Source organism: Phacochoerus africanus, chromosome 2 (assembly GCF_016906955.1).
Source record: "Phacochoerus africanus isolate WHEZ1 chromosome 2, ROS_Pafr_v1, whole genome shotgun sequence".
Lineage (NCBI taxonomy): Eukaryota > Metazoa > Chordata > Mammalia > Artiodactyla > Suidae > Phacochoerus > Phacochoerus africanus.
In genome coordinates, this window is record NC_062545.1 from 50,933,709 (window position 1) to 50,956,512 (window position 22,804).

Consider the following 22,804-nt stretch of genomic DNA (forward strand, 5'->3'; position numbering starts at 1 on the left):
TTCCAGCAGCACTAATGGGTCTGGAGGGGCAACCAGAAACTAGTCAGGCTAACATGAGAAGATGGTGACGTCAGCTGCAGGGTGAAGTATGCCACCTATCGTTCCCCCAGGCTCACCAGCTTAGGGCAATGCTCCCTGACCTGGTGGCTGAGATTTTGAGATGAGAGGGTCTGGGGTGGAGGAAAAATGCCAGCTGTCTTTAACCTCTAAAGCCAGTCCCAGCAAGCCATCAGCGCAGAGCAACAGTCCTTAATTCCTACTTCCACTAATAAACCATCTACGTCTTTAACAGATTCCAGGTAAAAATTGTATCTGGATGCTCTCCTAGGGGCTCTTAGGAAAGTCAGAGTGGTAAAAGGGACATTACTCCATCCTCTTGGGACTTGATTAGAAAACATGAGAATCATCTTGTAAATCCTTCCCCAGGAGCCGTGAGCAATTTGGACAGAGAACAGTGTTTCCTCTTCACAGCAGGTGAGCTGAGAAACTACACCACTTTGCAAACCTACATCTCACAAAGGGGGCAGTTTCTTTTGAAAGTTCAAATGCTTTTTGTTTGCTTAGTTTTTCAACTGGGAAATTACAAAAATGAACACATATCTGCTTCTAAATTTTTAAACGATTTTTTTTTTCCCGTTGACCCCTCTCTCTAAAGTTTAGGGCCTATATTTCTCTCAACTTGCTAGCTTGCATACTGAGCTAAGTCGCTGAATGATAGTAAGTCCAGGTCCACAAGCCAGGGGAGAAAAGCAGTTCCTTAAAAGCCCTAAGCAAGGAGTACTGCCTTCAAGGCTGAGCTGAAACACATGCACAGGTGCAGATTGAAATCTTCACAGGACAGCAGGAACTGCATGTATCTCTTCTCCTCTTAATCTCAGCATGTTCCCCAAAGCAGGTGGTCTGGTCCTTAATCTATGGGTGAGGAGACCCAGAGGCACAGCCTGCTTGTGCCCAATGGGGTCCTAAGTCAGCACACGTCTCCAAGCCGCCTGCTGGGGTCCAATGCTACCATAAACAGTCCCACACCTGCCACGCTGGGTGCATCCTGCTTCCTGGTTACCAGATAGGCCACTCACTGCGTGTCTGCCGTGCTGTGACCTGTAGGATGTCTTATTCTATGAAGAATTCCACGTCCTCTGACGTGCAGTGGAAGACAGCAGAGGCTCAGACATCCAGGGCCCAGTCCTTTGGCTGTAAGCAGGTAAGATGGGATTCCAAGCCCTGTGGGAGGGCCATCTCTGGACCTGAGTTTGAAACCCAGTTCTACCATTTAATCACTGTGCAACCTTGCACAAGTTCCTCAGCCTGTCTAGGTCTCTATTTTCATTATATTTAAATGAGGACAATAATGTGAACTGAGTGGGATGAGGATTCAATAAGAAAGCACATGAGCATCTGAGAATATCTGCTGCCTGGTAAGTGCTCTGTACACAGTAATTATTAACTCTGCTATCAGGAAAAACTTATGGTTTTCAAAAGCCTTAGTCTTAAATGAAAGCTTTATTCCACTGAAATAAAGAATAATATAGGAAAATAATATGGGAAATTAGAATAATACATTCGAAGTGGGGAATAGGGCCCTGGAAGCCCCATTGCCCTCTTCCCCTGTAGCCACAGCCCCTCCCCCTCCCCCAGCCTCAACATGCCACCCATTCCCAGCCACTCCAGGAAAGGACCCTATTATAAGAACACAGGTGCTCCTTCCCCCCAACACCCACCTCTGCCCAGACAGCCATGGTGCATGTGGACAGCACTGAGCATGCCACTGCAGCCAGCAGGTGCTTGCAAGTCTGCAGAAGATGCCCCTCAGGAGTCTGGAGATGGACGAGAAACAGATGGCTTCCCACTGCCCTCACCTCTGCCCCCATCCCCACCCTTTCTGCCCGCTGTCAAGACTGGCTCCCTCAGTGGTCTCCCAGAGATCCTGCTCGCCACTGCAGGGACAGCCACGCTACATGGACCTAGGGGCAAAGTCCATGTCAGGGCCCCAGATCCTGCACCAAAAGTTACCACGGGACTCACCGAGTCCCTCTACCGAGAACATTCAATAATTTTACGTTTTGTACAAAAAAATTCATGCATTGAAAACTGCCAATTACAAATGGATCCAAAGTGGCAAAAAGGTTTTTCTTCCCATTTTCTTGCAGTATTTATATTCACAGAGCAAATAAAACTGTCAATTATGGCTACGCTCATTTGGCCTGGTTGGTCATTGGATCTGAGCTGGGCCTAAGTTTATTATTACGCTATCTACCAAGAAAGAGTTTGCCAACTAAATTAACCCAAATCAACAAGTGCCCAGAGAAAGGAGGTCCTGCAGAGATATCTGCCCCCCTGTCCCCCCATGACCCCTTGTTTAAAAAGGTCTGAAGCAGGCAGTGCTGCAGAGAGCCTGGTGCAGGGCATTCCTCAGCCCACTGCAAGACCCAGGATAGAGGATGGAGCAGAGACCAGGAAGCAGAGGCTTCTGCCCTGCAGAGGCTGCATTCCACAGTCACAGTTGAAGAGGCAGCACCACTGCAGGAAGTGCTCTGCAGCAGAAGCTTGGGAGTTTATAAATGGGGGAGGGAAAGCCATCTGGGTGCTGGTGAAGGCTTCTCTGAGAGAGTGACCTTGAAGCTGAGAACCAAAGGTCTTGCAGGGCTGAACCAGGAAAGAACACCCTAGGCATGGGTGATGTACAGGCCCCAAGGCTGGGGTAGGATGTGCTGGAGGTGGAGCAGTGCTGGGGGAGGCTTTGTGCGTGTTTGTTGAGCAGGGGAGGAGGCCATCACCCCAGGAGCACAGAAGCAGGGGCCTGCAGACATCCACTCTGTCCTCCTGAGTGCTCCCCTCCACCCTGCTGCTTCTCCAGAGCCCAGCAGGGGCCACAGGGAGCAGTGCAGGGCCCCAGGTCTCTTTCCCCTCATCTGCAGCCCTTCCAAACTCCACAGCCCTCCAGGACCACTTACCCATAAACTTTAGTCCAGGAATGGGATACTATTTCCCTTAATACGTGGTTCCTGTTTTAAAATAACTGGTATTGGAGTTTCTGTTGTGGCGCAGTGGTTAACGAATCCGACTAGGAACCATGAGGTTGCGGGTTCGGTCCCTGCCCTGGCTCAGTGGGTTAACGATCCGGTGTTGCCGTGAGCTGTGGTGTAGGTTGCAGACGCAGCTCGGATCCAGCATTGCTGTAGCTCTGGTGTAGGCCGGTGGCTACAGCTCTGATTCGACCCCTAGCCTGGGAACCTCCATATGCCGCGGGAGCGGCCCAAGAAATAGCAAAAAGACAAAAAATAAATAAATAAATAAATAAAATAAAATAAAATAACTGGTATTCTGGTCAACAGAATATTACGATCACCCAAGATGACCCTATCTTCTGCACAGAAGTTACAACCCAAAGGATAACACAATAGATTACAGCAATTAAAACAACCCCAAATTAAACTGACTCTCTCCGTTACCACCACACCATACAACGGTGTTAAAAAAAGATCTAAATTTCTGCTGACTGGAGTGCAGAATCTGAAATGGCTGACTACAACTTTCGAAGTCCCCGACAGCTGTCCCTGAGACCTCCCGTGGTCTCCTGAGGCCCTACCTCTGCCTCAGCATCCTGCGCTGGGGCTGATTTGACAGCAGCCTCCAGGCTCAGCTCGGCTGCCATGCTCCAGCCCCTGCTCAGAACATTCTACATTCTATAGATACTCCAGTGGCCACGGAGATGAGTCTTTACAATCTACCTTCCAGCTCCCTTTCCCTTAGAGCCACACCCCAGGGGGTTTGTGGTTCTCACCCCACAGTGACCGTGCTGCCGTGACCTGGCCCATGTGGAAGGCACCCCTCATGGCCACCTCTCCCAACAGCCCTTTAAATGTAAACCCAAACTGTTCACTTGCACCTCATCTTCTGCCTCAATGGAGTCAGTTATGTACTGTCACTCCCATGCGTTTTGCTGGATGTGCACTTCCAGGTAGCAGGCCCTGCACCCTGATCCACCTCTGTGCAACTCAGTCCCTTGTCACTTCTGCTCTGTTGACCATGGCAGATGCCTGGCCTCCAATACTCGGCCCTCCGGCCCTCCAGACTCCCAGGTCTTTTCTTGTCCATCCCATCTCTTCACTTGGGAGAAAGGAGTGATTCTGCCCAGGTGAACTCTTCCATCTAAGATACTCAGTCCCTGTCACTTCCATTCCTTGGGGACTTTCAACACTTACCTTCTGTATCTCAAAACTTCAACTTCTACTCTATTGTTAAAGGAAAAAGAAAGTTTTCCTGCCTCTTGAAACTGCTGCCACCTCTCTACCCTTCTCAATTCTGCCACGTTCTTAGAAAGAATAGCCAGCCTCCTGCTTCTCAGGTGGCTCCCACTCCACCCCTGTGCCCACTGTCCACTCTATTCCCCTGAAGGTCTCCTCTAAATCATGGATGTGATTGCTTCACTTTCCTGCTTTCAAAGGGTCCTTTGTGTCTCCAGAGACTGGAAACTACTACCAATTAGAATCTGTGATGAGCTGTAAGGTATGGAGAAGCTACAAGTCAGCAGAAATAAAAGCATCAGTAAGGTGGACCATGCTCTGACTTCACACTATACTATAAAGCTTCAGGCACAAAAACAGACATATTGATCAATGGAACAGGATAGAGAGCCCAGAAATGTACCCACGCACCTATGGTCAATTAGCCTATGGCAAAGGAAGCAATAATATACAGTGGAGAAAAGACAGTATCTTCAGTAAGTGGTTCTAGGAAAACTGGACAGCTACCTATAAAAGAATGGAATTGTAACATTCTCTAACACCATACACAAAAATAAACTCAAAATGGACTAAAGACCTAGATATAAGACCAGATACTCTAAGACTTTTAGAGGCAAACAGGCAGAACATTCTGACATAAACCACAGCAATATCTTTTTGGATCCATCACCTAGAGTAATGGAAATAAAACCAAAAATAAACAAATGGGTCCTGATTAGACTTAGAAGCTTTTGTGCAGCAAAGGAAATCATAAAATTAAAAGACAATTTATAGAATGGGGAAAAGTATTTGCAAATGATGTGACTGACAAAGGGTTAATCCCCAAAACACACAAACAGCTTATGCAGCTCAATATCAACAAGCAAACAACCCAATGAAAAAATGGACAGAAGATCTAAATAGATATTTCTCCAAAGAAGACATGCAGATGGCCAAAAGGCACATGAAAATATGCTCAACATTGCTTATTAGAGAAATGCAAATCAAAACTACATTGAAATTTCATCTCACACCACTCAAAATGGCCACCATCAAAAAGTCTACATAAATAAATGCTAGAGAGGGTACAGAGAAAATGGAACCCTCCTACACTGTTGGTGGGACTATAGGTTGGTGCAACCACTGTGGAGAGCAATGTGTAGGTTCCTTAAAACACTAAAAAAAGAATTACCATATGATCCAGCAATCCCACTCCTGGACATATATATGGAAAAGATAAAAACTCTAATTTGACGAGATACATGCACCACAATGTTCACTTATTTTGTTCCACTTGAAGTTTATTTCATGTGATTTCTAGTATGCACTATTTATAACAGCCAAGGCATGGAAATACCCTACATGTCCATTGACAGAGGAATGGGCAAAGAAGACTTGGTACATATAAACAATGGAATATTACTCAGCCATAAAAAAGAATGAAATAATGCCATTTGCAGCAACATGGGTGGACCCAGAGATCATTATACTAAGTGAAATAAGTCAGAGAAAGATAAATATCACATGATATTGCTTATATGTGGAATCTAAAAAAAAATGATACAAATGAACTTATTTACAAAATAGACATAGATCCATAGATACAGAAAACAAGTTTATGGTTACCAAAGGGGAAAGGTAACCATACAACCACATAAATGTCAAATTTATAGCCCACAGGTTAGAAATGCAGATGTCCTGGGACCCCCAAAGTGGAGCTGGTGTCTAAAGGAAGGGCAGTTTGGTTGGAGACCATACCCTGTAACTTGGTCTGTGCCAGCTCTGGACGGTTAGTGCCAGAGCTGAACTACAGGACACCCAGTTGGATTTTTACCTGAATAAAGCCCCTACTGTGTGCCAGGGACTCAACTGAGAACTTTATATACTTCAAGAAGGGCATGCCTCCAGAGCTAAGAATAAGTTAGACGCAAAATGTTTCACATGTTGAAAACTTAAAATAAGTACCTCAGCCTTAAGTTCTGAATTTGATCAAATCTACACCTCCTAGCAAGGCTGAAGATTACCCCAAGCTCAGTTCCTTTCAATCGATAGTACTTATTGAAACCTTGGAAGTGGCCAAAGTGAGTCTGTCACTTGGAAGTAATTTCCTGACTTCAAAAACAGAGCTAAAACTTTGTTGTTGTTGTTGTTTGTCTTTTTATTAGGGCCATACCCACAGCACATGGAGGTTCCCAGGCTAGGGGTTAAATCGGAGCTGTAGCCACCGGCCTACACCACAACCACAGCAACAGCAACATGGGATCCGAGCCACGTCTGAGACCTACACCACAAGCTCATGGCAATGCTGGATCCTTAACCCACTGAATAAGGCCAGGGATCAAACCTGCATCCTCATGGATACAGATTAGATTCATTTCTGCTGAGCCATGATGGGAACTCTGAAGAGCTAAAAACTTTGGGGGGACTGCCTTGCTTTTTGGCACTAAGAACTAGCCAGTGACCAGATGCCTGAGGTGTAGGAATTAAAGCTTGAGGCTCAGACCATAGAGATACTCCCAGGTCTCCCTGTGTTGGATGAGCAGAGTGGCCACTGATCAACTGCAGAAGCCAATTGCATGCCACAGCCAGGCCAAGGGCTGTCTCTGATGCATTCTTTCCATCCTGTGGGTGAGTATCTTAATTCTTTTTTCAGTAGTAATCACTAGAATTTTTTAAAATTATGTCCCAACACAAGAGAAATAATCACTTCCGCCACTACCATTGTGCGTGCGAGGAAATCTCAGAACCACGATTCCTCATCTCAGAGCAAAACTAGCATCTGCAATGTTCAGTATAGAAAAATAAAGACAGACAGAGAGTCAGACTCCATGAAGGACATGAAATGTTCCAGTTCTGATGTCTGATATGCAAATAAGCTTCTGGGGAGGGGCTAGGCTGTGGCTTTGTAGAAATATAAACAGGACAGACAGACCCATAGGGGCTTCTACTGAATGTATGCTCAATCAAAGCAAGACAACTGTGGAAATGCTGTACATGAGCTTCTTTAAGCTCATGTTTCTTTTCTTTTTTTTTTTTTAAAGAAATATGTATAATCTTTTTTTTTTAAATCCCACTTAAAAGTTTATTTCATGTGATTTCCAGCATTCAGTGTACTTTCTTAGGAAAAAAAAAATCTGTTCCAGTTCACATTATAATTTATAAATATAGAATTCTGTTACAAACAATATTTATAGAAGTCCATATGATTTTCACATAGAAAAATATCCAAAGCAAATGGCTTTTTGTACACACAAGATGGGAGGTAGGTAGTCTCTTTGGTTGTCTTCCTGCATGATAGTTAAAAAGTAATGGTGATATTAATAGCCTCAATAGGCTGTTAACGGTAATAGCCTCAATAGGCTATTTGAAAAAATAATTTTCTGTATGTATATTTAAAGATTAAAATTTAACAGAAATGCTATAAGAGTCTCAAAAATAATACACAGGGAAAAGTTAAAATTTTTTTCATTGTACTTGTGTTCTTTTCTAAAAAGATTAAAACCTGAGACCAACAACGTTCCCATCAAAGACCCAGCAACATGGTACAAAGGCAATTGATAAGACATTATTTTCATCTTAATGCATCGCTATTCCAATAAAATAACTACTATCCACAATTTAATTAACACTTTTTGGATAAGTTCAAACAGTGGCTGACTGACTGCCATCTACCAGGCACTCTGCTGGGCACTGGGAGAGTGACAACAAAAAAACTATTCAAAGACACCTCTTGAGAAGTAAAAGAGTACTAAGAATAAATTACATTAACATTTTTTGACCATAAGTATTTAAAACACTATAAAAATTCCATTAAAAAACTATTTTTAATAAAATTCTAAAACTTTAAAAGATTAAAAATCCCGGACATGTGCTAAAAGGGACAGAAGGTCAAGTTAACCAGGACAATGGTTACCCCAGACCTCAGAAATATGGCAGAAGTGAGGTAGAAGTGGTGTCCATCTTCACTGCTCAGAGGAACATCTCTGGGGATACCTGTTTCAACCAGACTCTTTGGTTACATAAAATCTGGCTTGTTCCTACTCCTTATACACCATGTCTGCCTGTGCATGTTGGCGCCTTTGTTTTTCAGGAACTGGAACACAAAGCTTACCGGCACCAAATCTGGAGCTGGACCACCTCAGCTGGATCCTGGCTCCATGACTTACTGTGTGGCCTTGGGAAGGTTCCCTAACATCTTGGTTTTTCACTGCCTTCATATGGAAAATGAGGGGGAGTAATAATACCTATTTCCCAAGGTGGTTGTGAGGATGAAATGAGTCAATACATGTCAAGTGTCTAGAACAGTGTCTGGTACATAGCACTTGTCTGGGCAGTTTTATTGCTATTAAGGTCTTCCCTGTACCTGACACTGAGCATAAATAAAGGTAATTTGTGATCTGGATAGACCTCAAGGATTTGTGGTATTTCCTAGCAAAGTATTTGAAAAACTTAGCCACAAAGAAGACGAATGGAGGTTTCCTATAAAAATCCAGGTCTCTGACTTTTCTAGAAAAATCAGAATGCTGCCAGGCAGGAGATAACCAGCTGTCCGCAGCAGGCTTCAGCTGGTGGGTCCCTACCACTCCCTACCACTTCCACTGCCAACTGTTACCTTTTTCCTACCCAATAACTTCATTCACTTGGTATTTTTAGCCAGTCCCTGTACATATTTGAGCTTATAACACAGATATACAGTGATGAACAAACAGATACGGTCCCTGCCCTCACAGGTCTCACAAGTATTCCAATTCCAATGTCTGACATGCAAATAAGCTTCTGAGGAGGGGCTAGGCTGTGGCTTCACAGAAATATAAGTAGGGCAGACTCTGAGGGGCTTCTACTGAATGTATTCTCAATCCGTCAAAGCAAGACAGATGTGGAAATGCTACATATGGGCTCTTTAAGTTCATGGTGTTTTTTTTTTTTTTTTTTAAGAAATACATTGGATTTTTTTAGTTTCTTTAAAAAAAATTCATTTTTACAACCCAATTGAAAAATGGGCAAAAGGCCTGAATAGACATTTCTCCAAAGAAGTCATACAGATGGCCAAGAGGCACATGAGAAAATGCTCAACATCACTGATTCAAAACTACAATGAGGTACCACCTTGCACATGTCAGAACAGCCATCATTAATAAGTCTATAAATAACAAATACTGGAGAGGATATGGAGAAAAGTGAACCCATCTACACACTTAGTGGGAAGGTAAATTGGTACAACCACTATGGAAAATGGTATGGTAGTACCTCAGAAAACTAAACATAGAACTACCAAATGACCCAGCATTCCCACTCTTGGGCATATATACGGACAAAACTTTCATTCAAAAAGATAAATGCACCCCTATGTTCATTGCAGCACTATTCACAATAGCCAAGACATGGAAACAACCTAAACGTCCATCGACAGATGAATGGATTAAGATGTGGTACATATACACGATGGAATACTACTCGGCCACGAAAAACAGCAAACTAATGCCATTTGCAGCAATATGGATGGAACTAGAGACTCTCATATTAAGTGAAGTCAAAAAGAGAAAGACAAATACCATATGATATCACATATCTGGAATATAATATATGGCACAAATGAACCTATCTACAGAAAAGAAACAAATTCACAGACATGGAGAACAGACTTATGGCTACCAAGAGGGAAGGGGAGGGAGTAGAATGGACTGGGAGTTCGAGGTTAGTATGCAAACTGTATCATTTGGAGGGGATAAGCAATGATATTCTGCTGTGTAGCACAGGGAATTATATTTAATTACTTGTGATGTAACATGATGGAGGATAATGTGAGGGAAATAATTGTGTGTGTGTGTATATATATTTATAAAAAACTGGGTCACTTCACTGTACAGCAGAAATTGATGGAACATTGTAAATCAATTTTAATAAAAAATTTTTTAAAATGAAAAAATTTTTTTTATTGAAATGTAGTTGATGTACAATGTGATGGTAGTTTCAGGTGTACTACATAATGATTTGAGATTTGCATAAATTATGAAATGACCATGATATAGGCCTAGTAACCATTTGTCCCCAAAGTTATTACACTATTGACCATATTCCTTATGCTGTATATTACATCCCTATGGCTTATATAACTAGAGAATTATACTTTTATTTATTTATATTTTTTAATTTTTAGGGCTGCATCCACGGCATATGAAGGTTCCCAGGCTAGGGGTCCCATCAGAGCTACAGCCGCCAGCCTATTCCACAGCCACAGCAACGCCAGATCCAAGGCACATCTGCAACCTACACCACAGGTTGCGGCAATGCCGGATCCTTAACCCACTGAGCAAGGCCAGGGATCAAACCCACAACCTCATGGTTCCTAGTCAGATTTGTTAACTGCTCTGCCACGACAGGAACTCCAAGAACTGTATCTTTTAATCCCCCTCATTTATTTTGCCACCTCCTACCCCATCCCTTTGGTAACAACCGGTATGTTCTCTGTATCTATCAAGCTGTTTTCATTTTGTTCTGTTTTGATTTAGATTCCACCTATAAGTGAGATCATATGGTATTTGTCTATAACATTTTATTTAACACAATACCCTCTATATCCATACATGCTATCACAAAGGCAAGATGGCATTTTTGTTTTTATAGTTGAATAATATTCCATTGTGTACACATACACAGACACACACTCTTCTTTATCCATTCATCTGTTGACAGACACTTCTGTTGTTTCTATATTTTAGCTGTTGTAAATAGTGCTGCTATAAACATTGGGGACCATATATCCTTTGGCATTAGCATTTTTGTTTTCTTCAGGTAACTATCCAGAAGTAAAACTATTGGATCACATGACAGTTCTATTTTTAATTTTTTCAGAAATTTCTATACTGTTTTCTGCAGAGGGTACACCAATTTATATTGCTCCCAACAGTGCACAAGGGGTCTCATTTCTCCACAGCCTCACCAACACTAGCTACCTGTTGTCTTTTGACAGGTGGAAGGTGATAGCTCATCGTGGTTTTGATTTGCATTTCCCCAATGATTAGTGATACTGACTGCCTTTTCATGGGTCTGGTGGCTATTTGTATGTCTTCTTTGAAAAAAAAAAAGTCTATTCAGGTCCTCTGCTTATTTTTTAATCCATTTTTTTCTTTCCTTTGTTTCTTTTGGATATTAACCCCTCATCCAACAAATCATCTGCAACTATCTTCACCCTTTCAGTAGGCTGCCTTTTCATTTTCTTGATATTTCTCTTCACTGTGCAAAAGCTCTTTAGTTTGATGTAGTCCCAGTCATTTATTTATTTATTTTTTCCCTTACCTCAGGAGACAGATCCAAAAACATATTGTTAACGACTGATGTCAAAGAGCACATTGCCTATGTTTTCTTTTAGTTTCATGTTTTCAGGCCATATGTTTGTCTTTAATCCACTTTGAGTTTATTTTTATATACGGTATAAAAAAGTAGTCCAGTTTCATTCTTTTGTCATGTAGCTGCCCAGTTTTCCCAAAATCATTTAATGATTTGTATGTTATTGTATATTTTGACTCCTTTGCTATTAATTAACTATATCAGTATTTTTTCCAGGCTCTCCTTTATTGTTCCACTGATCTACAGATCCATTTTTCTGCCAATATTATGCCATTTCGATGACTGTAGTTTTGTAACACAGTAAAAAATCAAGGATCATGATACTTCCAGATTTGTTCTGCTTTATCAAGACTGCTTTAGCTATTTGGGGTCTTTTGTGGTTCCATATAAATTTTAGTATTCTCTTGTGAAAAATGCTATTAGTTCTTTGATACGGGTTATATTAAATCTGTAGACAGTCTACAGATTTTAACAACATTAATTCCTCCGATGCATGAACACAGCATATTTTTCCAGTAGTCTGTGTTGTTTTCAATTTCTATCATCAATCTCTTATAGTTTTCAGAGTATAAGACTTTTATCTCTTTGGTTATATTTATTCCTAGGCAGTTTATTCCTTTTGATGCACTTGTAAATGGTATTTTTTCCTAATTTCTGTTTCTGATAGTGCATTAACATGTAGAAATGCAACAGTTAATTTTGTGTACTGGAAATTTACTGAATTCATTTATTATTTCTAATAGTTTTTTGATGGCATCTCTAGGATTTTTTATGTCATTTGCAAATAGTAACACAGTTTTACTCCTTCCCTTCCAATTTGGAGACCTTTTATTTCTTGTCTAACTGCTATGGCTAGGACTTCTAATACGATGTTGATGAGTGTGGCCATCCTTGTCTTACTCATCTTAGAGGAAATGCTTTAAGCCTTTCACTGTTTAGTATAATGGCTGTGTTTTTGTCATATATGACCATCACTATATTGAGGTATGTTTCTCCTATGCCTTCTATAACTTTGTTGAGAGTGTTTTTTATCATAGATGAATGTTGAATTTTGTCAAAAGCTTCTTCTGCATCTACTAAGATAAGATTTTTATTATTTAGTTAATGTGGTGTGTCACACTGATTGACTTGCAGATACTGAACCATCCTTGCATACCTGGGATAAATCTCATTTGATCAGGGTGTATGATCACTTTAATGTATTGTTGAATTCAGTTTGCTAATATTTTGTTGAGGATTTTTGCATCTATATCCATCAGTAACACTGGCCTGTAAAAATTCTTCTGAGTATGTGTGGTGTTTCTGGTGTCTTTGTCTGGTATCAGAATGCTGCTGGCCTCACATGATGAATCAGGAAGCACAATTTTGGAATAGTCTGAGAAGAATAGGTGTTAGCCCTCTTTAAATTTTTGGTAGAATTCACCTATGAAATGGTTTGATTCTAAACTTTTGTTTGTTGAGAGTTTTTAACTTAGTGATTCAAGTTTATTAGAGGTAATTGGTCTGTTCATACTTTCTATTTCTTCCTGATTCAGTCTTGAGAGATTGTACATTTTTAGGAATTTGTCCATCTCTTTTAGGTTCCATTTTATTGGCATATAACTTTTTTTAGTAATGTCATACAATCCTCTATATTTCTGTGGATGTTGGTTGTAACATCTCCTCTTTCAGTTCTGATTGTATTTATTTGGTCCCCTGGTATGTTTTCTTGATGAGTTTGGCTACAACTTTTCAATTTGCTTATCTTTTCAAAGTACCATTCTTAATTTCATTGATGTTTTCTTTCTTTTTTTTAAGTCTCTATTTATTTCCACTCTGATTTGTATGATTTCTTTCCTTTGACTAACTTTGGGTTTTGTTTGTTCTTTTTGTAGTTCCTCAAGGTGAAATGTTAGGTTGTTTAACAATTTTCTTATTTCCTGAGGTGGGCCTGTATCTCTCTGATCTTCCCTCTTGAACTGCTTTTGCTATGTCCCATAGATCTTGGTACTTTATGTTTCCATTTTTATTTGTCTTCAAGTATTTTTTTAATTTCCTCCATGATTTTTTTTTCAAAACCTATTTGTTGTTTAGTAGCATGCTGTTTAGCTTCTACATGGTTGTTTTTTTTTTTGCATTTTTTTTCTTGTGCTTGATTTCTAGTCTCAAACCACCATGGTCAGATAAGATGCTTGATATGATTTTCATTTCTTTCTTTTTTTGCTTTTTATGACTGCACCTTCAGCATATAGAAATTCCCAGGCTAGGAGTTGAATTTGAGCTGTAGCTGCTGGCCTACACCATGGCCAGAGGAACACCAGATCTGAGCCATGTCTGCAACCTCCACCACAGTTCATTTTAACACCAAATCGTTTAATGCAGTGAATGAAGCCAGAGATTGAACCCGTGTCCTCATGGATACTAATTGGGCTCATTACCACTGACCCATGATGGGAAATCCTGATTTTAATTTCTTAAATATACTGAGACTTATTTTGTGGCTATTGTGTGATCTATCCTGTAGAATGTTTTGTGTACACTCAAATGGAATGTGTTCTGTTTTTGAATGAAATGTTCTCTATGTATCTATTCATCCCATCTACTGTCATTTAAAGCCAGTTTTCTGTTTTGATTTTCTGTCCAGATGATCAGTCTGTAAGTAGGATGTTAAAGTCTCTACTAATATTGTATTACTACCAATTTGTCCCTTTGTGTTTGTTAATATTTACTTTCTGCATTTAGGTACTCTTATAATCGGTGCATATGTATTTACAATTGTTATATCTTCTTGTTGGATTGATCCTTTATCACTATATAATATCTTTCCTCACTTGTTACAGTCTCTGTTTTAAAGTGTTTTAGCTGATATAACTACTTCCATCCCTGCTTTTCATCTCCGTTTATATGGAATACCTTTTTCCATACTCTCACATTCAATCTTAATGTGTCTATTCATTGGAAGTGATTTTTTTTTTTTTTTGGTCTGTGGGGGGGTTGTATCCATGGCATATGAATGTTCCTGGGCCAGGGATCAAACTTCTAGAGATGAGTGTATCTGTGTGTGTCTCTTGAAAACAAGGTGGGAAGTACCATTTGTATATAAACATCCAACAAGTCTTCTCTCTTTTCCCACTAAGAATAAATGAATCATACAGAATCTAAACAAAATTGTGAAATTTCAAGTTTTAGAATGAGAACAAACTCAGATCTTTATCTAGATGAACCAAATCACTCTTAAAGCATTCCAAAAAATATCAATAATTTACTGAAAACTAATTTACCAAGCAAATTCATGTGTGAAGAAAATAATTCAGTGTTTCAAAAGTTTTTTTCTTTGAGATAGAAATTCTATTCCTATTTAAAATTAAGGATAGTTAATACAAAATAAGCAAATCATTCATATTTTATGATAGCTCTTATGCCTTGAAAATATATTAAAATGCTAAGAAAAATACAAATTTCAGTCATGTCATGGAGAAAAGGTTCCCAGAGATTTTGGCATTGTAAGAGTATCAAATATTTTATCACCAGCCAGGTCTAATTCACAAAACCCACATGCCTTTCTTGAATTTTAGGTATATGTATTTGGAGCTAAATTCTGGGGAGAACAAAGCAAAATACTCAGTGGGTCTACTGGATACGTGATCATCTACATCAAGTTCTTATAGCAAAATCCAGGAAGATTTATCCACATATCCCTCACCTTGAAACAATCTTGCAGGGTGAAGGGTAGAGATCCCATGTGGGAGACTTAAAACTCCTGAGGAGTTCTGGCAAGGCTCTGGGAAAGGAAAGGACCAAACATCTCCCGGCTGGCTACTTTAGCAGTCGTATCCTCACTCAGAAGCCAGAGATGTGGACTTTCTTTTGAGCTTCCCAAGGTGGGAATCCAGGGAAAGGAAGGATGCATCAGAGAAGACCTCAGTGCTCATTCATGCCACTGCCTCATTCTATTCAAGGAAACTAAGAGAACAAGATTTTGCCTCAATGCTCCTCTAGTTTTGTGCTCAACTTATACTTCTAAGCAGCAAAAAACTGGATTCTCAAAAGACACATTACAGTCAGCCTTGTTATTTTCAGAGCCACAAACTCAGTCTTGGTTGAGGAGATGACTCTTTTGAGAATCCTTGGGACCTTCCAGTATGGCTGACCTGCCTCTCTGTTTTCAGGAAGATGCGTTGGTAGAGATGCTAGCTCAGCTGTGGGGCTGCAAGAACTGGGGACTAAGGAGCAAGGCTTGGGTTGGAAGAGAGAGAGGTAAGGACACAGACAGGGGATGCAGGAGAGATCAGAAATCTAGACTGACCTTTGATTAGAGACCATGACACAGGATCCCACAAAGTTGGCACTCAAGAAATGCTGTTAAGTGTTGAGTTAAAATATCCTAATCTGTCCTCTCCCATGATGCAGGGTAGCTGACTAGACCTCCACAAAGATTCCCAGCATTTCTTATTCCCTCTTCATAACCTTGCTCCCTCAAATGTAAACTATTGTCAGAATAAAAGTAATGAATCCAGTTCAGAACATAGCCTCCATCCCATCAGAATTCTGAGCATAGTGATTCTGATTGCAGCTGGGAAACACACATAAAAGTTTGGCCAAGCATAGGCTGACAGAGCTCTGTTTCAGAGCTGAAGATGGATGAGATCAATTTTGAAGCTTTTCTGCCTTCATCTTCTAGATGTGTTTTTTTCTTGCTTCCAAGCTTCATGTTTCAAACTGCATCCTTCCACAGTTATCACAACCATCATTTCATATAACTCTCAGAAAATGAGTCTCTTTACGATAAAGCAGCATTTTAGAATCTGTGATCTATTACAGGTTTTATTCAATTGGTCAGAGGATAAGAACTTTAAAAGACAGCTATTATACTCAACATTAATACATGGTGGAAAAACCAGTCATCTGATTTTATGTATTAGCTATTAAATGGATCAATAAGCACTGAAATGATGAGCTTACCTATACCATATCACTATTAAATTTATCAATAAGCATGTAATATATTATAACCAAATGGACTTGCAGAACAAGACCTGGAAAGGGACAGACCACAGGGCCGGGGGGGGTGGGGGGCGGCAGCTCTGGTTCCCACAACTCAACTCCTCACCAGCCAGCACATCAACATTTGCTGGGTAAAGGGTGGTGTGGACAGGTGACAAAATGGAATGAGCATTTTCTAATCACCCCAAAAATCCCATTCTCCTTGAATCAACCAAAAGGCTGCCTTTGAAGATTTAGTTAAACAGTTCACTTGCTGAAATAACACCACCTAGGTTTTAGCCAAAGCAATTTTTCAGAGCGCCCTGCCTCTAGTGCATGGGAAAGCCAGCAGGATGACCCACCCACATGCCTTACCTGCCATGTCGATAGCAAAAGGTCTGTCTGCTCTCCAGCCTGTGTACCAGCCGACGACTTTGCCGTTTTCCACCAATGGACGTTCATAGCGGCGTCCACCAACCAGACCCACTGGCCACACAGAGACCTTGCGTGTAGTTCGCATCTATAGAGAGGGGAGAAAGATGTGGTTTAAGGTTCCTTAGGGAAAAGAGCTTAAAGGGAGGGAAGGAAGATGAGTCACATGGAAGAAATGAGGGGGGTATAGATTTCCAAAAGGTGAAAATTTCCAAAGAGAACCCCTCTGCTGACAGAGCATAACCCAGTTCACCTCTGTTGGGCTGCCCGGGTCCACTGCTGTGTGCTGTCAGACTCGGCCAGACGCCCATAGCTGAGAGATAAAGTTGTCAGTGTCTGAACATCACTTATGTGAAGCTAAGTTGTGACTGTCAAATATTGTCTATTTGTCTCAAAGTGGATCATAAACAATACTTGGTTCCTCTGGACATAAGGAGGTTTACTGCCCCCTTAGGAAATCTTACTACCCAATTTCACACGGAGATGCCACAGGAGTTGCCTTTCTCTGATTTTATTTTTTAAATTGTTACAAACACAGAGACATGATGGCCAGGGACATTAATAACAGGAGCCAAATACAGAACAGACACCAGGCATTCTCCTAAAGACACATGTTCCTAAATTCATCTGCCTTTCAAAGGGAGTTGGACCACACCAGAGAGGAAAGGCCCCACGGAGGCAGCTGGACTCCCTGGTCCTCCCCTAGCAGACGCTCTTGTACTTGGGGGAGCTCCAGTTAAGGGCAGCCCTCAACTGAAAGTTACCTTCTGGATTTTTTTTTAAGGGAAAGGCATGGTCACAACAAAGCTGGCCAATAGGGGGCAGCATTTTGGGAGAGAACTACCACCATCACCTCCTTCCGGGGCACGTGCTGGGGCCAGAATCAGCCCATGTGGTACCTCTGTGCAAACTAGAAAGATGTGCCCCTTTCTTGGGCAGACATATTTGTGCTGGGGCCCTGGCTTGACCATCAAAATACAGGCTGGATTTCAGCTCTCCACCTCTTTCCAGCTGGAGGTGCCCTTGGGCAGGACATAAACCACACAGCTGTAGCAGGGAGGCCCACTGTGGAGGTCATTATACTTCCAACACCAAGGCTTTAGCTTTTATTTGCTACAGAATTCGGTCATGGTCAATTAACCGATGACTAAAATAATGATTATCATCAAGGAATTTTTTAATACAAGGAAGAAAAATTATGTACTTGGGAAAGACTGTTCAAAATACAATTCCAGTTTAAAATCACATTATTAAATAATGAAAATAACTCAAAGCTCCCATTTGCCAAATATCCCAATTCTACTTATTTATTACCACCCCACCTCACTCCAGGGAGGCTCTGTATATTTTTTTTGGCCGTGCCCACGGCACTTGGAAGATCCGGGGCCAGAGACTGAACCTGTACCACAGCAGCAACCCGAGCTGCTGCAGTGAAAATGCTGGATACTTAACCCACTGAGCCACAAGGGAACTCTCATACCCCCACCTCACCCCAGAGACGATTTTATAGTATGCAGCAATCCAGGTAATGAAGATTCCACTCTATTGGTCTTACACAAATCTGAAATTACTATTTTTATAGACTATCACTTCAATAAATCACCACAGCCTTGTTCTAGCTCATATTCACTTGAATGATAATTTTTAAAAAGCACTGAGATGTAACTGCAGAAAAGGGTTAGAAGTCCTGAGTGTGATCTGGCTTTTGAAGCAGTTCCCTTGCTGACAAGGTTGTTTTGCCTGCTGGGGCCACTAAATATGTTTTCCTTTTGGGAATGTGAAATGCTAGAGGGCAGAAGGTGCCTGTGTGACCAGCCTCCAATAAACACCCTGAACCTTTAATGGGTTTCAGTGGCATAACAACCATACCTCCGTGGTTAGTTTTGCTGCTGGAGGAAAGGTGTGCTCGGAAGTCCCTTCATGGAAGGGAGAGGACACAGAAAGCCCCATGTGGATTCCCCCAGACCCTTCGTCCTGTCTTTTCTCACTGATCTGGCTACGGGTCCTTACTCACTGTCTTTTCTGTCTTACAGATCCTTTTTTTTTTTTTTTTTTTACTGTAGTTATAGATCTCACCTCCCCCACCCCCCACGCCCCCACTTTATTTTTGTCAGCATGTGGAAGTTCCCAGGCTAGGGGTTGAATTGGAGTTGCAGCCACTGGCCACAGCAACACCAGATTCGAGCCATGTCTACAACCTACACCACAACTCACAGCAATGCCAGATCCCCAACCCACTGAGCAAGGCCAGGGATAGAACCCGCATCCTCATGGTTACTAGTCAGGTTCATTTCCGCCAAGCCACAATGGGAACTCCCACAGATCCTTTCTTTACTGTCTTGACTTTACAGATTCTTTTTTTCTTTCTTTCGTCTTTTTGCTTTTTCTAGGGCTGCTCTTGCGGCATATGGAGGTTCCCAGGCTAGGGGGTCCAATCAGAGCTGTTGCCGCCGGCCTACGCCAGGGCCAGGGCAACACGGGATCCGAGCACGTCTGCGACCTACATCACAGCTCTCGGCAATGCTGGATCCTTAACCCACTGAGCAAGGCCAGGGGTCGAACTCATGGTTCCTAGTTGGATTTGTTAACCACTGCACCACGACGGGAACTCCTACAGATTCTTTTTTTTACCATCTTTTTTTTTTAACTTTTTTTAAACTCTTTTTTTTGTTGTCTTTACTTTACAGATCCTTTTTCTACTGCCTTTACAAATCCTTACTTTTTTTTTTTTTTTTACAGATCCTTTTTTCTTTTTTTACTTACAGATACATTAAATTTTTTTTTTTTTTTTTTTTACTGTCTTTACAGATCCTTACTCGCTGTCTCATCTCACCGATCTGGCTACAGATCCTTACTGTGTCATGGTAATGCATCCTAACCATGAGTACAACCACATACTGGGTACTAGGGGTCTTAGTAAATCATCAAACATGTGGGGCAGTCTTAGGGACTCCTGAAAGGATAAAACACACTTTTTCAAGGGCGAAATTTCATACACTTTGACATACACCAATGACCACGAACCCATGACCCAAATGAAGACAATAAACACTCCATCACTCCCAAAGCTTCCTTGTGATCTTTAAAAAATCCATGCTTCTCACACTTTCCACATCCCCTACTCCCAGGCAATCATTGATCCCCTTTCTGTCTCTATATATTAGTTTGCATTTCACCAAATTTTATATGAATGGAATCTTACAGTATACACAGTTTTTAAAAAATGGGCTTCTTTCATTCAGCATAACCATATGGATTTCCGGCCATGCTACAATGTATATCAACAGTTCATTCCTTCACATTGCTAAGTAGTATTCTATTGAATGGATGTGCCATAGTTTGGGGTTTTTTTTTTAAAATCCATTTACCTGTTGATGAACATCTGTCTTTGGACATTGCAGATTACGCTGCTATGAACATATGTGTACATGTCTATGCAGACTTCATTATTTCTGGAAAAGTGTCTAAGAGTAGAATGCCTATATCACATGGCAGGTGTACTTTTAATTTTTTAAGAAACTGCCAAATTATTTTCCAAAGTGGTTGTGCCATCTTACATTCCCACCAGCAGTGTATGACAGTTCCAGTTACTCCACTGCCTCATCAACACTTAGTGTAGTTAGGCTTTCATTTTAGCCATTCTAATAGGTACTAGCAGTGTCTCATTGTGGTTTTAATTTGTATTTTTCTAATGACTAATTATGCTGAATATCTTTTCATGTGTTTATATGCCATTTGTATTGCTTCCTTGGTGAAATATTTGTTCACATCTTTTACCTATGTTTAAAATTGTTTCTTTTCCATTGTTTTTTTGTTATTGAAATATTCTGCATGCAAGTCTTTTCTCAGATATGTGACTTATAAATATTTTCCTCTCATCTGTGTCTCCTCTTTTCATCTTTATAATAGTGTCTTTTCAAGGACAGAAGCATTTAATGTTGATGAAGTCCAATTTATCCTTTTACTCTTTCATGAATCATGCTTTTGGTATCGTATCTGAGAATAGTGTGTCCTAACCTGTAGTTTTCTCCTCTTTTCTAAAAGTAATTATATATTTAGGTCATATATTTAGATCATGATCTATTCTGAATTAATTTGTGAATATACCAATTGAAATTCTTTTTTTTCCCTGCATATGGGTATCCAACCATTCCAACCGTATCTAACTGTCCTGGAACAACTGAACTGCCTTTGTACCTTTGTAAGTCAGCGGCCACATGTGTGTGAGTTTACCTAGACACTCTCCTCTGATCTACTGGTCCACCTGGTGATCTCAATGCTGATACCACAGTGTCTTGATTTATGTGGTTTTATTACAACTGTTGTAACCGGTAGTATGAGTCCTCCATATCTGTTGTTCCTTATCAGAGTTATTTTGAGTGTTTCCCTATGACTTTCAGAGTCAATCTGTAAATTCTGGCACATTTTGATTGGTATGCACTGAATCTATGTATCAATTCAGTGAGAACTGACATCTTTACAATGTCAAGTCTTCCTATCCATGAACATGATCTCTCGCTCCATTTATTTAGATCTTTAATTTCTCTCAGCAATGTTTTGAAGATTTAATTTTGAATCAGTTTTAACAGTTAATGGTTTTGTGTCACAGGTCTTCTTCATAGGTGGAAAAAAAATCCAGGAAATTCACTAAAATTTTCACAAAAATACAGCCCTTTCCTCAACTCATTCTGCCTCAGACCCCTGTTCCTTCTCACAATGCAGACAATGAAAATATTTCAATTTTTGCTTTATCTCAAATATGCCAAACATACTAAGGAACCAAACTGAATCTAATCTGTATTTTTCTTACAGTGACAGAATAGTCTTATATCTAATAAGGCACTGAAAATAGCGCTATGTGCTTTTTCGGAGATCTCTTTAAAATACCTATAATTTTTTGTTTTCAGCTCCTAAACTGCTTTATCCTGAGGCACTAAATTTTTAAATCTGAAAAACTGGTGAGCAGAGGGATTAAGATGGCAGAGTAGAAGGACTAGAGCTCACCTTCTCTTATAAAAGCAACAACGTTACAACCAACTGCTGAACAACTTTCAATGAAAGAGGCTACAAACTATCAAAAAACATATTCTACTCCAGAAGACAAAGAGGAGACTATATCAAGACAGTAAGAGGGGCGATTACAGGATATAAGCAACTCCACACCCACTGGATGGGTAGCCCACAGACTGGAAAGTAACTATAATACAGAGACTCACCTACGGGAGTGAGAGTTTTGAGTCCCACATCAGGTCCCCATGCCTGGGAATCTGGCATTGGGAGAAGGAGCCCCCAGAACATTTGGTGTTGAGGGTCAGTGGGGCTTGTGTGTAGGAGCTCCACAGGACCAGGGGAAATGGAGACACCGTTCTTGAAAGGCACACATTGGCTTTCATGTGCACTGGGTCCCAATCTCTGCAAAGCAGAGAATCCATAGGAATCTGGGTCAGGCCTGACTGCAGTTCTTAAGAGGATTTCCTGGGAAAACAAGGGGTGACTGTGGCTTGTTGTGGGGGAAAGGGATGCAAAGGTCTTGGGAATAATCATCAGTGTGCGCTCCTCTAGAGGTAGCCATTTTGGAAAAATCTAGCCCCACCCATCAAGGCTGAGAAGCCTCAGGTCAAACAATAATCTGGGTGGGAACACAGCTCCCCACCCACCAGCAAACAGGCTGTCTAAAGACCCACCCCCACCCCCACCCCAGGCACACAGCCACATTTAATCTCACCCAGAGACAAAGCCCCACTCACCAGAGAGATAAGAAACAGCTCCACCTACCAGTGGGCAGGCACCAGTCCCTTCCATCAGGAAACCTACAATAAGCCCCCCACATCAACTTCAGC

General features: G+C 41.0%; 1 protein-coding gene across 2 annotated transcripts in view; it reads right to left on the bottom strand.

The window, feature by feature from the left end:
• The window catches only part of B3GAT2 (beta-1,3-glucuronyltransferase 2), a 92,333-nt gene that overhangs the window by 35,297 nt on the left and 34,232 nt on the right, over positions 1–22,804 (bottom strand). For both annotated transcript variants that reach the window (XM_047760288.1, XM_047760296.1), the window contains exon 2: positions 16,908–17,052. In XM_047760288.1, coding sequence (XP_047616244.1) covers positions 16,908–17,052 — 145 coding nt within the window. The remainder of the gene's footprint in view (positions 1–16,907; positions 17,053–22,804) is intronic.